The 15046-nt window shown below is 42.6% G+C and overlaps 1 protein-coding gene across 1 annotated transcript in view; it reads left to right on the forward strand.

The window, feature by feature from the left end:
- FNDC1 (fibronectin type III domain containing 1) overlaps positions 1 to 15046 on the forward strand; it is a 312818-nt gene that overhangs the window by 216499 nt on the left and 81273 nt on the right. Inside the window, 1 exon segment of the mRNA XM_030198432.1 lies at positions 1511 to 1588. Within this exon segment, the coding sequence (XP_030054292.1) occupies positions 1511 to 1588 (78 nt within the window).

A 15046-nucleotide genomic window follows, 5' to 3' on the forward strand; every position in this document is an offset into this window, starting at 1 on the left:
AACTCGACGCCATCTTGAATCAGCCTCTCCCTTAGGGACCTTTTTAATAAATTGTAGCACACGCTAAATGCTAAACTTCATAGCATGCCATTAGTATGCAATAAGCTTTAGTAAAAGACCCCTTAGTGTCACATACTGCTAATTTAGAAAAGTGTGGGGGAGGGGGAAGGGGCGTGTGATGTGGTGGTGGACATGATGTGTAGAAATGTAACGTTGGCTTGCCACCCCAAATATTTTTGTCTAGAGATCCCACTGTGTACCTTTAGGTGCAGCAGGTTTTTATCTGTTCCTGAAGGACTCACAGTAAAATATAACAGCATTAAGGTGGGATTTGAACCTGGGTCCCATTGTTTAAAGTCCACTGCACGGACCACTAAGCTGCCCCTTTGCTCTGCAGGGATATCTGTGTGGCCATTTTTGTATAAATGATGCCAGACAGACATTTTTGTGCCTGTTTTTTTTGATGTTCATAATTTAGATGTTTCATTTTGGAAAATGACTGCTCATTTTGGATGTTTTCAGCACAAGAATGTCCTTCTCTTATATTTTTGAACAGGAAATCCCCACATTTTCACTGTTTGAAAATGGCTGTGAGATGGACTTTTTTTTTTGGGACGTTATGAGCAGGTCATCCCAATTCTGACTTGGATGTTCTTTTGAAAATACCCCTCCACAATTCTTAGAAGATCTACTTATAGGGTGTTAAATGTGTCAGAATACAGGCGGTAGTACATCTCTAGTTGCCCTTTGCATATACAGAGAACATCTAGAAGAAATGAATTAACTTTTATCACGTTAGAGTAGGGTTACCATATGTCTGGTTTTACCCAGACATGTCCTCTTTTTGAGGACACAGTCGGGCAACAGGGCGGGTTTTGCCAGCCTGCCCGTTTGTCCAGATTTGTGGACGAATGAGCAGGCTGGCGGACGGACAGGCAGGTGGGCGTCCTATGCTCCCCTCCCCTCCTTTACCTTAGTGTGGTAGTGCGATCTAGTAACCTCTTCAGGGCAGGAAAGAGCCCCCTCTTTCCTGCCTGGCGTGTCTGCAGACTGTCTTTCTCCCAGCTCTGATTCAAAATGGCTGCCGAGAGAAGTCATGCAAGGTCACTGCTTGAGCTCTCGGCAGCCATTTTGAATCGGCGCCGGGAGAAAGACAGTCTGCAGATGTGCCAGGCAGGAAAGAGGGAGCTGTTTCCTGCCCCGACGAGGTCACTAGACCACCAGGGCACCACACTAAGGTAAAGGAGGGAAGGGGAGGGGTAGTGAATGGAGTCATGTAGGTGGAGTGAGGCTGGAAAATTGGGGAGGGAATCTATATGGGGAGAGAGAGAGAATCTGGCTTTCTTTGGGGGGGGGGGTTAAAGTAACAGGGCAGGGTGCAACAGGAGGCAGGGTGGGGTGTGACGGGGCGGGGCATGTGTCCTCTTTTTTCCTTAGGGTAAATATGGTAAAACTACATTAGAGGAAATACTAATAGTTTATGCTGTATCTTATTTTTTGGTTTCAACAGAAAGCTACTCGGGACTAGGCACAGATGCAGTAGTTACGACTGAATCTACAGAGGATTTCACAAACATTGACCTGGAAGGTAAGGGTTGTGCATGGCAACTACCGTATGATATTTCTAATGGACACAGAATAGGAAAACCTGCGGTCTATTGGGCTAATGCTCAGAACCTAATGCCAGTGCTCGAGCTGGTTAGTGCTGGACTCGCTGCATACAATGTTCAGAGGGCTCTAGCACCAGAAACAACCTGCCCACCAAAGATTACCACAAATTAGATTTAAATGTAGGCAAATATATGTTAAAAAGGTCTATGTAGAAGGCATTATTGTGTATATTTAATAGGAATATTATTTGTATAGAGAGCACTCTTTACTGGGGCTTCCCCTCCCCATGTCTGTAGTTGCAGAAGGGCCGCCGAGGGGGGGGGGGGACAAAATTCCCTGGGCCCTGCCTCCAGGGGGTCCCGGTGCCAGGGTCTCTCGCTCTCTCTCCTTCTCATGATGGGCCCTGAGTGATCGGGTCCCGTAGGTTGCTCTAAAAGGCATTTTCCCTTTGTTTCTCCCTGTTTGAGTTTAGAACTTTGCCTCTCAGCAGTGCTGAGATTTGGCCTCTCCTTGCCTCTGAGGTGGCTGGGTATGGACTCCATGTTGCAATAAGCACAGTTCTTATAGGCAGCTAAATTGTAGATTGGATTCTCTTTTTGTATGGGAGAATTGCAATAAAGAAGATTTGCCCAAGAATTGAGAGTCTAGTGGTAAAGTTTTCTACTGGAGAAGGAGGAGGAAGTTTAACTGACTGTGAGGTCATACTGGTCAGTAAGACTGGACACTGACCTGGACAGTAACAAGGTCATTAGGTATCACCTCCCAGTGCCCAAAGAACCAGCCCACAACAAACCCCTGCCATGATGCTGAAAGCTTACTGCCAGCTCAGAGTTGGTATTGGGGTGTTTGGCCATGGGCTTTTTTTTTTCCATTCCGCAGTAAGGAACACTCAATGGTGTCCTTGCACATTCCTCTCAACTCTGAGGCAGCCGGAACAAAAGAGAGGCACTGGCACAGTTTAGTTTTAACTTGTAATTTTCTAGCCCTGACTTCAGAGACGCCTCTCCCTCCACCTCCTTTTAATCTATTGTATCCTGCAATGCCAGTTCTTCAAGAAAATAAATAAAATACAAATTTAAGGATGGAAACATACAGCATGGCTCCATGCTCCCCAGTTTCTACCCCTTAACTCAATGCTCGATGCTAACATTGTGCATATATATAATTTGCATACTATTAGTGTTGAGCATTGCAAAGATTTTTCTGCTCTGTTCCTGCAGTATTTCCCAGCATTGTTCCTTACACCACCGGAGTTCTGAGCATCAGTCTATATGTGTGGTGTTTTGTGGGATGTGAAATTAGCTATGTTCATGCATGATGTTCTGAAAGATCATCATGTTACGAGTAGTAGGATATTGCATGACTTCAGTGTTCCACTTGGCTGATTTTAGATACAAGATAAAGTAAGGCCCAGTAATACTGAGTTTAAACCAGTGCATAGGACAGGGGCGTAGCCACGGGTGGGCCTGGATGGGCCCAGGCCCACCCATTTTCCCTCCAGGCCTGCCCATCCTTCGCACGCTGTCGCTGCCCTTTTGTCCCGCGGAGGCAAGTGGAATCCTTCTCCTTTTCGGCCGTCGCGCTGCGCTGCCGTTCACACAGGCAGCTTCACTCCTCCCTGCCACGTCCATTCTGGCCTTCTCTGATGCACTTCCTGTTAGGGCCGGATGAACGCGGTGGGGGAGGAGCGAAGCTGCCTATGTGAACGGCAGCGCAACGGCCGAAAAGGAGAAGGATTCCACTAGGGACGATGCATGCAGCGGAGCCTGGGGAGAAGACAGAGCAGGAAGGAAACGCTGCCTCCGCGGGACAAAAGGGCAGCGGGAAGATTGTGGATGGGCGGGCCTGGAGGGAAAATGGCTGAGCTGCTGCGACATGGGAGGGAGAGGAGGAGGGGATTGGATGGAAGGTAGAGAGCTGCTGGACATGGGAGGGAGAGGAGGAAGGGGCTGGAGAGCTGCTGAACAAGGAAGGAAGAGGAAGAAGGGACTAGAGGGAAGGGAGAGAGCTGCTGGACATGGGATGGAGAGGAGGAGGGGATTGGATGGGAGAGAGCTACTGGACATGGGAGGGAGAGGAAGAAGGGACTGGAGCGAAGGGAGAGCTGCTGGGACATGGGAGGGACTGGCGGGAAGGGAGAGAGCTACTGGACATGGGAGGGAGAGGAGGAAGGGGCTGGAGAGCTGCTGGACAAGGGAGGAAGAGGAAGAAGGGACTAGAGGGAAGGGAGAGAGCTGCTGGACATGGGATGGAGAGGAGGAGGGGATTGGATGGAAGGTAGAGAGCTGCTGGACATGGGAGGGAGAGGAGGAAGGGGCTGGGAGAGCTGCTGAACAAGGAAGGAAGAGGAAGAAGGGACTAGAGGGAAGAGAGCTGCTGGACATGGGAGGATAGAGAGAGAAAGAGGGGAGATGGATGAAAGGATGCAGAGAGAAAGGGGAGAAACTAGAAGGATGTGGAGAGAGGGAGGAGACTGAACAGAAAAGGGTAGAGCGATAGACACTGGATAGAAGGAGAGGGGAGATAGAGACACTAGATGGAAGGATCAGGAGAGAGGGTAGATGAGTGGAAGGATAAGGAGAGAAAGAGGGAAGACACTGGATGGAAGGGTAGGGAGAAAAAGGAGACACTGGATGCAAAAGAAAGAGGGGAGACACTGGAAGGATGGGGAGAGAAAGAGGGGAGCTGCTGAATGGAAAGAGGGAGAGGACAGAGTAGGGAAAGACTGGAGAATAAGAGGAAGAGGCATGTGGAGAACAAGGGTGATGAAAAGATGAAAAGCCATAGGTGATGAACGGACAGGAAACCCTGGCAAGAGAAAGACGAAGGAAAGCAGAATCTAGAGACTGGGAGCAACACAATGAGAAAAAGTAAATGACCATACAACAAAGGTAAAGAAAATAATTTTATTTTTAATTTAGGATAAAGTAATATGGTACCTGTGTTAATAAAGTTTCAGAGACCAATACTTCCTTCCTTAGGTCAGGAGAGGATACCGTAACAGCATTATACTGACCTGAGGCAGGAGATTTTGGCCTCTGAAAGCTCACTGAAAAGTGTGACTAAATTTTGCTGGGGGAGGGGGGTAGAGAGAAAATTTTGTGCCCATCCACTTTAGGTTCAGGCCCACCCAAAATTGGCAGTCTGGCTACGCCACTGGCATAGGAGCCAACTTTTGAAAATAATTGGGGGTACTGAACTTATGAACTCAAATTCTTCCCTGGGCAATTAAAAAAAAAAAGAAGAAGAAGAAGATGAAAAGAAAAATATGATTGATTGTGAGTGTGAGTAATCAGCCCGTATCTAAATGTCAAGACAGGGCAGATAATGTGGACTTGGGGAAAACTCATGTAGCCAGATCAAAAGCTAGGGAAGTACTGTACTCAGATTCTTACCAGTCTCTCCTTCCCCCTCACCCACTGCAGCTGGTCCATAGTACATTCTCTCTCTCTCCTCCTTTAGCCCATCCACACCACACCTGTCCCCTCAGCTAGTCCTTACTAGTTTCTCTCTCCCCTCATGTATACCTCATTCACTCTTACCCCCTTTCTTTTATTTTCCTCCTCTTTCCTCTATATTCTTACTCCCTCTGCACTATTTAATTCTTCCCCTCCTGCACAGGCAGTATTTGATTGTAGATATTTGGAATTGGGGTTGTGTGTCAGGGGGTGAGGGTCTTTCACCAGGGGTGTGAAATGGAGGGGGGGATCAGATGGAAGAGAGGGTTTCCCTGTTGTTGGTGGTGCAGATGATCAGGTGGGGATTTTCATGGATGTTTGGGGGAGCTTAGGGGGATCAGATGATGTTGGGAATTAACAAGTGAAGGGTGGGGGAGAGGTCAAACTTCAGAATTTACACCTGCTCCTTTAGGCAGACACTTATGTGTGCCTAGGGAAGACATAAATACCAACCTCCAGAATTTTGTCATATCAATATAGATCCCCTATGTAAGATGGGGAATCCACATCAGTATGTTAAGCCTGCCCCTGTCAATTCTCCTGGCAAAAATATACAAGGTGAGCATCACCACATGTAAACAGCCCCCTTTCTAAAACAGAACTTACATATGTATGACAATCTACACTTGGAAATTCTGCTGTTTACACATAGGAACGCTTCTAAAAATAAAGGCCTTCATTTATACATATTTGTGTCCCAGCCACGGAATGCCCTCCCCCCTCTCCTTTCACTCTGCATATACCCCCTCATTCTATAACTTGGCGCCTAACTTTCAGCATCAACATGTGGATAAGTGTACACTTGCATGCGTAAGTGCTAGACGCGTGCACAGCATGACGTGTGCAACTCACAGCGCATAAATGCAAGGGGGCAGTCACGGGAGGGGAATGGGCAGGGCATGGGTGAGACTAACCCATATGCTTGTAACTTGTAGAATACTGTTAGTTATGCACTAAGCTGCCCCATTAAGGCACCCACATTTATACCTGCCATTGATGTGACATAAGTGGATACACCTAAATATAAGCACACCAACTTATACTAATATTCTATAATGGAATCTTGGTACCCAGATGCTGTTCTAGAATTAGTGCTGCATCTAGACATCTACTGCCGGATTCTATGTATCCTGCCTAGAGATCTGCGCTGAAATCCATGTGTATTCTATTACAACGCACATAACTTAATTGGCTTAATAAGCTAATCAGCATTGATAAGAGCACTTAACAAGCAATAATGAGCACCAATTGGGAATATTGACAATTTATGCGCACAACTTGTTAAATGTATTCTGTAATGAACTGCACCTGAATTCTAATGGACATACTTCAAAAGGGGCTTGGCTATGGGCAGTGAAATGGGTGTTTGTGCACTTAGTTATAGAATATGGCTCAGTGCACGTAAATCTACACGCAGGGATTTATGCCATGTTTTCATTGATGTAAATGGAGGTGCGTAGTTTTAGGTGCTAGGATATCAACTAAGCGTATTCTATATACTGTGCCTAAATGTAGGCGCTTCTTAGAAATGTTTACTGCATGAATTTTTTAGGTGCTTTATATAGAATCTGGCCACTAACCTGTGGCCTCTGCATACACAAAGCATTTTATATGTAAAGCCCCCTGATATTTTTAAAAATCTGTTATATGTTTAGCATAGCTCAAAACATATAACTACTATTGAATACTTACTTCGTGTTTATTAACTGTTAATATTTTTCATCTTTTGGAGTTAGGGAAGATGTTATTCAGGGCAGGATACCTTCAGCACTTAACAGTTCCAGTTTCTTTTTCAGCCTTAGTTTCAGTCAGTAATAAAGGCATCATATTCCATTCAAAAGAGTCTAGTCTACCAAATTACACATATTTTTCACAGAAGGGATGTTCATGTAATAAAATAAAATATGCAAAGCATCCATGAATGCACAAAAATTACAACCTTTTTGTGGTTTGGGCATTTTTTTAAAAAATTTACTTAAATACCCTTCTATGAAAAAATGCACAAAACAAACTAATGCTGGGTTTACTAAGCTGCTAGTGTGGCTGGCTGTACGCTAGTACCGACACAGCCCTTGCACTTTGAATAGGCTTTGTCGGCAATGCTGTGTAGAAGCCGTTAGCGTGGCTTAGTAAACAGACCCCTAAACTTTCACATATAGTCCTCTAGATTTATTTCAATTCATAAATAATGGACTCCTGTGGTGGAAAAACATGAACTTTTATACATTTTTTAAAATCATGTAAAAAAAAGGTTTATAAACTGATTTTTGCCCCCCCCCCCAAAAAAAAAAAACAACATGTAGCTAGTTTTGTGCAGCCAACCTGGGTGTAAACTTTCCTGTGTAGGTTTGCATTGCCCTCTGCCTTTCTTCTTCATTATTGGTTAGTGAGATTCCCTCTGCCATGTTCCAGGATCCAGAACTACTTGCTTTAAAGGTCATTGCGAATAAATCGTTTGTTATTCTAATTTTTTACAGTCCTCCTTCTATTACCGCTCAGGACTGGCAATTATTACTTCAGTCTATGGCAGATGCTGTGGTTAGGTTTCCTGATCTTCTTATTGTGGGAGATGTTAACATCTCCGTTGACCTCTCTGGGCACACTCGCTCTTCTCTCTTTTTCTCATTTCTATCAGATGTTGGTATTACTCAGTAAGTTCATTTTCTGACTCATAAAGATGGACACACTCTTGATCTTATTATGGTTACTTTTATTTTCTATATCTTATTTCCATTCTCATCCATTACCATGGACTGGTCACTTTCTTCTTACTCGTTCTTTGTTTCTTTCAATTTCAGCCTCTGATGCTAGTGTTTATAGTTTTCAGTCTTTGTCCGCTTTTTCTTCTTGTTTTTCATATCATGACCCTTTAGACACTGCTTTGCTTGTCTTCCTCTTTCCTGAGTCTTTTAGTTCATTATCCTTTCATGAGAAATCTCTCTATTGGAGTTTGACTTTGGGCTCATTTTTATTCCTCGACGCCATCAGATTCCACGGCCATAAAAAAATCCATTACAGTAGTGTGAACCTTAGTTTCATCCGGGTCTCCAGCTCTTTAAGCATCAAACCCATAGGGCCAAACGGTAATGGCGTAAATACCTTTCAGGATCTTTTCTACAAATATTTAAATCCTGTAGTAAAATTATGTAATACTCCTCTGAAAACTCAACGTGTAATGGTAATTTAGATTGATCGTAGGAATCTTTCTGGGTAAGATGGTCACAATAGCAAACAATTGTCTAGCTGGATTATTAGAATCAGAAATACATTTAGAATAATAACATAAGAACAAAAGCGTTGCCATACTGGGACAGACCGAAGATCCATCAAGCCCAGCATCCTGTTTCCAACAGTGGCTAGTCCAGGTTACAAGCACCTGGCAAGATCCCAAAACAGTACATTTTATGCTGCTTATCCTAGAAATATGTAGTGGATTTTCCCCCAAGTCCATCTTAATTATGGCTTATGGACTTTTCTTTTAGGAAGTTTTCCAAACCTTCTTTAAATTCCAGTAAGCTAACTGCTTTTACCATATTCTCTGGCAACGAATTCCAGAATTTAATTAGTGCCTCTATTGACTTCCTATTTTACCAAACAAGATAGATACTCTTCAGAAATCGCTCCTTCATACATCCCCTAATGTGCCCACCAGTCCAAGAATGGTTCCTGTGTCAATATCACTACAGAATACATTTCCTGCTACCCCAACATCAACTTGGAACTCTTTTTCTTCCCCAACTCTAAAACTTTTGACAAACTGCCTGCATTCAATGCATATTACTGCCTGTTCATTAGACCCATTGCTGTCCCACTGGTTGAAATTACCTACCCATGGTATTTTACCATTATGCTTGCAAAGGGTATCCCAGAGTCTGCTCAAGGGCTATGTCCCCAACAGCCATTGTTAAAATGATTCTTGTCATCCTTAGACCCATCTCTTCCAGAAAATTACTGCCCCATCTCAAACTTTTGTTTCATCTCTAAACTGGTAGAAAAAGTAGTATAATTGGTCTGTCATTGTGATCAGACATCTATACAGCACCCCCCACCAGGCAGATTTCTATATGGACCATAGCACAGAAACTACCATTTCAGCTTTTCTGAGTCAACATTTCCTTGGATAGGGATGATATGATCCTTGTGGATCTCTCTTGATCTATTGGCGATGTTTGATTTGGTATATCATTCACTTCTACTTTCTTGTCTTCAATAAATAGGTATATGTGACACAGTTCTTAATTGGTTTACTTCCTATCTGACAGACTGGTTCTTTTTTGTGTCCAGACCTACATTTTCTTCTGACTTCCCTCTGTATTCAGGTGTGCTTCAAGTTTCTATTTTGTCACCACTTTTGTTCAGTATTTTTCTGAGTCCTCTGGCAACTCTTATTCAAAACTTAAAACATGCAGTTCCTTTTTTTATGCAGACAACTTTTCTTTCCCCTAATCTTAGACCTCTACAAAACTGTCTGGATGCACTTTCAAATTAACTCCATCAGCAAAAACTGGTCTTGAACATTCCAAAACAGTCACATGCTGGATTATTTATTTATTAGGATTTATTTACCGCCTTTTTGAAGGAATTCACTCAAGGCGGTGTACAGATTACTGATTCACATCCCCAACCCTCAGTTGTTCAAATGCTATTCAATATGTCTGTTCCATACAATAGACTATTTTCGGTACCTAGGGGTAATCTCTGATAGACTTACATTTGAGAAACAAATATCCCAGGTTACTAAATTGAGTTTTTTTTAATTACTCAGACTTCACTTGATTCGTAGCTATCTAGACTTTCCTTCGTTTCATACTTTGATGCATGCATTTGTGATATCGCAACTCGATTATTATAATACAGTCTGTTCAGGGCTGTCAAAAACCCTACTCTGTAGACTTTAAACACTCCAGAACTCAGCTGCTCATCTTTTGAGTAACCCAAAAATTTGATCATGTTTTCTCTTTGCTAGAGAAACTTCATTGGCTCCCTGTTCGTTTATGTGTTCAGTTTAAGATATTATGCATTGCTCACAAAACTGTTCATCTAGATACACCATTATATCTTTCGTCTCAACTTATACCTTATACTCTGGTTTGGTCTCTAAGATTTCTTAATGCACATGGTATGTTTTATCTCCGAAAAAAAAAAACATACCATGAATCCACTAGGAACTCAGCCCTTTTTTTATTTTTTAGAGCTGCCAAACTATGGATTGACCTTCCCCTCTCCATTAGATTAGAAACCTCATTTTCAAAATGTAAAACTTATTTTTTTTAACTAGCTTTCGGATGCAATGATATTGGATTGATCTGAGAGGGGATGTCTGCCTCACATTGATATAGTCCATGACAACTGACTACTGTGGGGTGGGGGGGGGGGGGTTGTCTTTTTTTTTTTTTTTTAAATCTTCTCTCTCTCTCTCTCTCTCTCTCTCTCTCTTTCTCTCTCTCCTTCAGTCTAGCAAATTGTATGAATGGTTTCTTTCCTGTCACTGTATGATATTCTTCTTCAAGTTAACCAATCGAAACTGCTATTGCCATAAAGAAGTACAGAAATATTCCCTATTGTTTTGGGTGCCTTAGGCTTGATTAAAAGGAAATTTCAAGCACACCTGGATAAGTTGTCTATTTTATGAACTCTAGAAGGAAGCAGTCTTTAACATGATGCAAGTACTGTAGTGAGTGTCAGCAGTAAATGTGAGAGACTAAGATCATATGCCACATACCCTGATTTAGGAGTGAGGTTCTTTGCTGTCATGGCATGTGCAGAATAAACACATTTGTATACATTGCCCCAGGAGGACAGTTTTTAAAGTTTTTTTTTTACCAGGGTAAATTGACCTGTTGAAAAACTGCCCTCACTCAGGGGTCCTTTTACCAAGCTGCTGGAAAAAGGGCCCAGCGGTAGCCATTTTTCCCATTCACCAGGGCCCTTTTTCCCCGCAGTGGGTAAAAAGCCCCCAAAACAAAATGGCCATGTGGTAAGAAAACTCTTATCGTGTGACCAGGCGGTGGGGAACCCTTACCGCCACCTATTGAGGTGGCGGTAAGGACTCCCACAGTAACCCGGCGGTAACCAGGCATCACATGGTGATGCCCAATTAACACTAGGTTACAGGAAAATTGACAGAGGAACTGGGTACCTTCAATAAGCAATGTAAAGCCTGGCTGTTTGCAGTTACTTTTAAATAAGAATGTTTTATGATATATTGTTTATTATATTACTGTTGTAACATTTGGTTGTTGTGAACTGCCTTATAGCCTGTGGGGAAAGGTGATGTATACATTTGAGAAATAAATACATAAGTAAATGATGGTTTTCCCTTTGAAAATTAGGTTCAAGATGTACCCATGCACTCACTTGGCAAGCTATATGAAATGATTTGCTGTTGCTTATATATACACAGGCATTTCGAGAAGACAGGAAGAATAGTTATAATGGTTTTTCTTTCTTAGCATTTCATGTCTTTAACACACATACCGAAGACATAAGACCCAGCTGGGTAAAACCTTTACCTAATGATAAATGTTCCCCAGAGATACTCCAGTCTTTAGCTACTTGAAGTGTAGAGAACTTCCTGCCAGCACTTAGTTCTAATGTTTTTCCCAATAAAAAAAATCACCAGTTTGGATACAGAAGACCTCATTCAACCCCCAATTGGCTGTACCACTGGAGTTATGATTTAGGCTGGCTGTTGCAAATCCTTGGAATGAAACCAAAACTAAGCAGTGTTTTTAAGGCTCTGGAAACAATGCAAATACTCAGGTGACCTTATTAAACATTTGAGCCCGCAGAATCTCTGAGATAAACACTTCCATCATTCATTCCTTGTAAGACCATGTGTGAGGCGTATTAATTACAGGGACCCCAGCTGGCGAGAGTAATGAGACATTCTAATAAAAATGTTGCAAGGAAAAAACATTCTATTGGCTAAGAGGATTGGAGTGAACAGCATTTAGGGTCTTGAATATCAAAAAGAAATTCTATAACGGGGTGCCCATATTTATGTGCCACTTATACGGTCACTTTTTCAGGTAAATGTACACATGCACGCAAATGGCAGCAAAACACTTATAAGGGCGTGCATAAGTGATGAAGCACATAAATACAGACAGGTGTTCACACGGATGGAACATGGGAGGGGCATGGGCAGGACTGCCACTTATGCATTCTCCTTAGAGGGTTTAGGGGCCCATTTGCTAAGCTGCGGTAAAAAGAAGCCTGTGCTAGTTTGGACACATGAAATTGGTACATACTGGAACATTTTTTTACTGAGGCGGGAAAAAAGTCCTTTTTTTTAAAATGGAGCAGTAAATGGCCATCTGCTAATATTAAAAGTAGTGTGCAGTTATTTACTGCCTGAGCCCTTACCGCCACCTGTTTACTTGGTGGTAAGGGCGCTACTTGTGTGGTAATCAGGCAGCGCATGGCAACATGGCCTCGCTGTTTTTTACCACCGGGAACACTTCCTTGGTAGAAAGTATTTCTACCACAGGAAACAGCGTACTCCAACTTCAAAATTACCATGGGGAGTTGTGTCGATTTGGTGCGTGTTAACCCTACCACAGCATAATAAGAGGGCCCCATATTAAGTTACACACACCCTTGCTGCATTTGGATGCCTGCGGTTACAACAGGTATACAGCTGGTGTAACTGCAGGCACCTAAATGTAAGGCACACCAGTGCCGAGTTACGCGGGAATCTGGACACCAATATGCTGTGATAGAATACTCTCAGGGCTAGATTCAATAAATGGTACCTAAAAAATCGATACGGAAAAAACCCCTGCTTAAGTTGTATTCTATAAGCTATGCCTAAAGTTCGGCGCAGTTTATAGAATGACACAAGTGGAGAGGTCGTCTGTAAATTTAGGCACCACCATTTCCACCAGTGAAAATGTGGTGTTAATGCCTACTCCTAAATGTATGTGTGGAGCAGCGTTATTCTATAATTTCATGCATAATATAAAACAACGTCCTCAAAACACCCATGACCCTCCCATTTCCATGCCCCCTTTTCAGATTCTGCACCTAACCGTATGCAGTTAACTTCCGATTAAATCTAATTAGTGCCAATAATTGCTTGTTAAAAAAGCCAATTGTTGGCACTTATTGGCTTGTTATTCTATTAAATTGTGCGTGCAAATCAGGGCCGCACCTAAATTTACCCGTGCAAATTTTGGCGACCATTATAGAATCAGAGGGTCACTGTGTGGCATCAGAGCACCTAAAAGGAAACTTCAACTTGTAGACTTACATCCTTAGAGGGTAATTTTATAACAGGGTGACTAGTTTAAGACAGTAAGCAGGCATCTTCTTAGGTACTATTTTGTTTTTAAAAAATAGGTGAGTATCCCTCAAATTCTATAAATGGCGTTCAAACTTGCGCCTGCAAATTTGGGTGTGCATCCAATTTGTGCGTACAATTTAATTGAAAAACAAGCCAATTAGTGCCTCAGAGTTCTTCATTCTCCCACATTTTATTTAACGTAATCATGTGTCCCCTAGATAGCAGCCTGAAATCCCTTTCAGTAAACATATTTCTGAAATCTTACACCAAATAAAACTAGGCCTTGACCTCATAGAATCTTGGGCATATGAATTCAGATTGAAACTCAATAGGGACAAAACAAAATTTCTGGTCATTACTAACTCGTACGATTCCACTTCCTTCAATTCACTTAGCACTGATCAAACTTCCTATCCCACAGAATCTACTATGAAGATCCTTTGTGTTATCATTGATCATCAGCTCACATTTGAACAACATGTCTTCCAGGTCATTTCCTAATCATTCACAACCCTCTGGAAGCTTAAGCACATCAGGCCCTACTTTACATCTGGAACCCTTAAACTTCTGGTTCAGTCTTTAGTTCTCTCACAGTTGGATTACTGTAATGCTATATACTCAGGTTGTAAAGAGCAGGTCCTAAAAAGACCCCAAAATGTACAAAACACAGCAGCTCGATTTATTTTTAAAGAACCCCTTTTGAGTGAGCCACTCCTTTATTAATTAGATTACATTGGCTCCCCATTAAAGCCAGGATCTTGTTCAAGCTATGTACCTTTATATTCCAGATATTGTATGGACTGGCTCCAGATTATGTGAACCATTTAATAGAAATATCTTCACATAAAACTTTCCTTGGAGCCAGAGACCCTCTCATACTTTGTCCCCCAAATTTTAAAAGTGTGGTATATAAATCAGTACTTTCTGCTGATTTTACCTACAGTGGTGGAAATAAGTATTTGATCCCTTGCTGATTTTGTAAGTTTGCCCACTGACAAAGACATGAGCAGCCCATAATTGAAGGGTAGGTTATTGGTAACAGTGAGAGATAGCACATCACAAATTAAATCCGGAAAATCACATTGTGGAAAGTATATGAATTTATTTGCATTCTGCAGAGGGAAATAAGTATTTAATCCCTCTGGCAAACAAGACCTAATACTTGGTGGCAAAACCCTTGTTGGCAAGCACAGCGGTCAGACGTCTTCTGTAGTTGATGATGAGGTTTGCACACATGTCAGGAGGAATTTTGGTCCACTCCTCTTTGCAGATCATCTCTAAATCATTAAGAGTTCTGGGCTGTCGCTTGGCAACTCGCAGCTTCAGCTCCCTCCATAAGTTTTCAATGGGATTAAGGTCTGGTGACTGGCTAGGCCACTCCATGACCCTAATGTGCTTCTTCCTGAGCCACTCCTTTGTTGCCTTGGCTGTATGTTTTGGGTCATTGTCGTGCTGGAAGACCCAGCCACGACCCATTTTAAGGCCCTGGCGGAGGGAAGGAGGTTGTCACTCAGAATTGTACGGTACATGGCCCCATCCATTCTCCCATTGATGCGGTGAAGTAGTCCTGTGCCCTTAGCAGAGAAACACCCCCAAAACATAACATTTCCACCTCCATGCTTGACAGTGGGGACGGTGTTCTTTGGGTCATAGGCAGCATTTCTCTTCCTCCAAACACGGCGAGTTGAGT

This window comes from Microcaecilia unicolor, chromosome 3 (assembly GCF_901765095.1).
Source record: "Microcaecilia unicolor chromosome 3, aMicUni1.1, whole genome shotgun sequence".
Classification (NCBI taxonomy): Eukaryota; Metazoa; Chordata; class Amphibia; order Gymnophiona; family Siphonopidae; genus Microcaecilia; species Microcaecilia unicolor.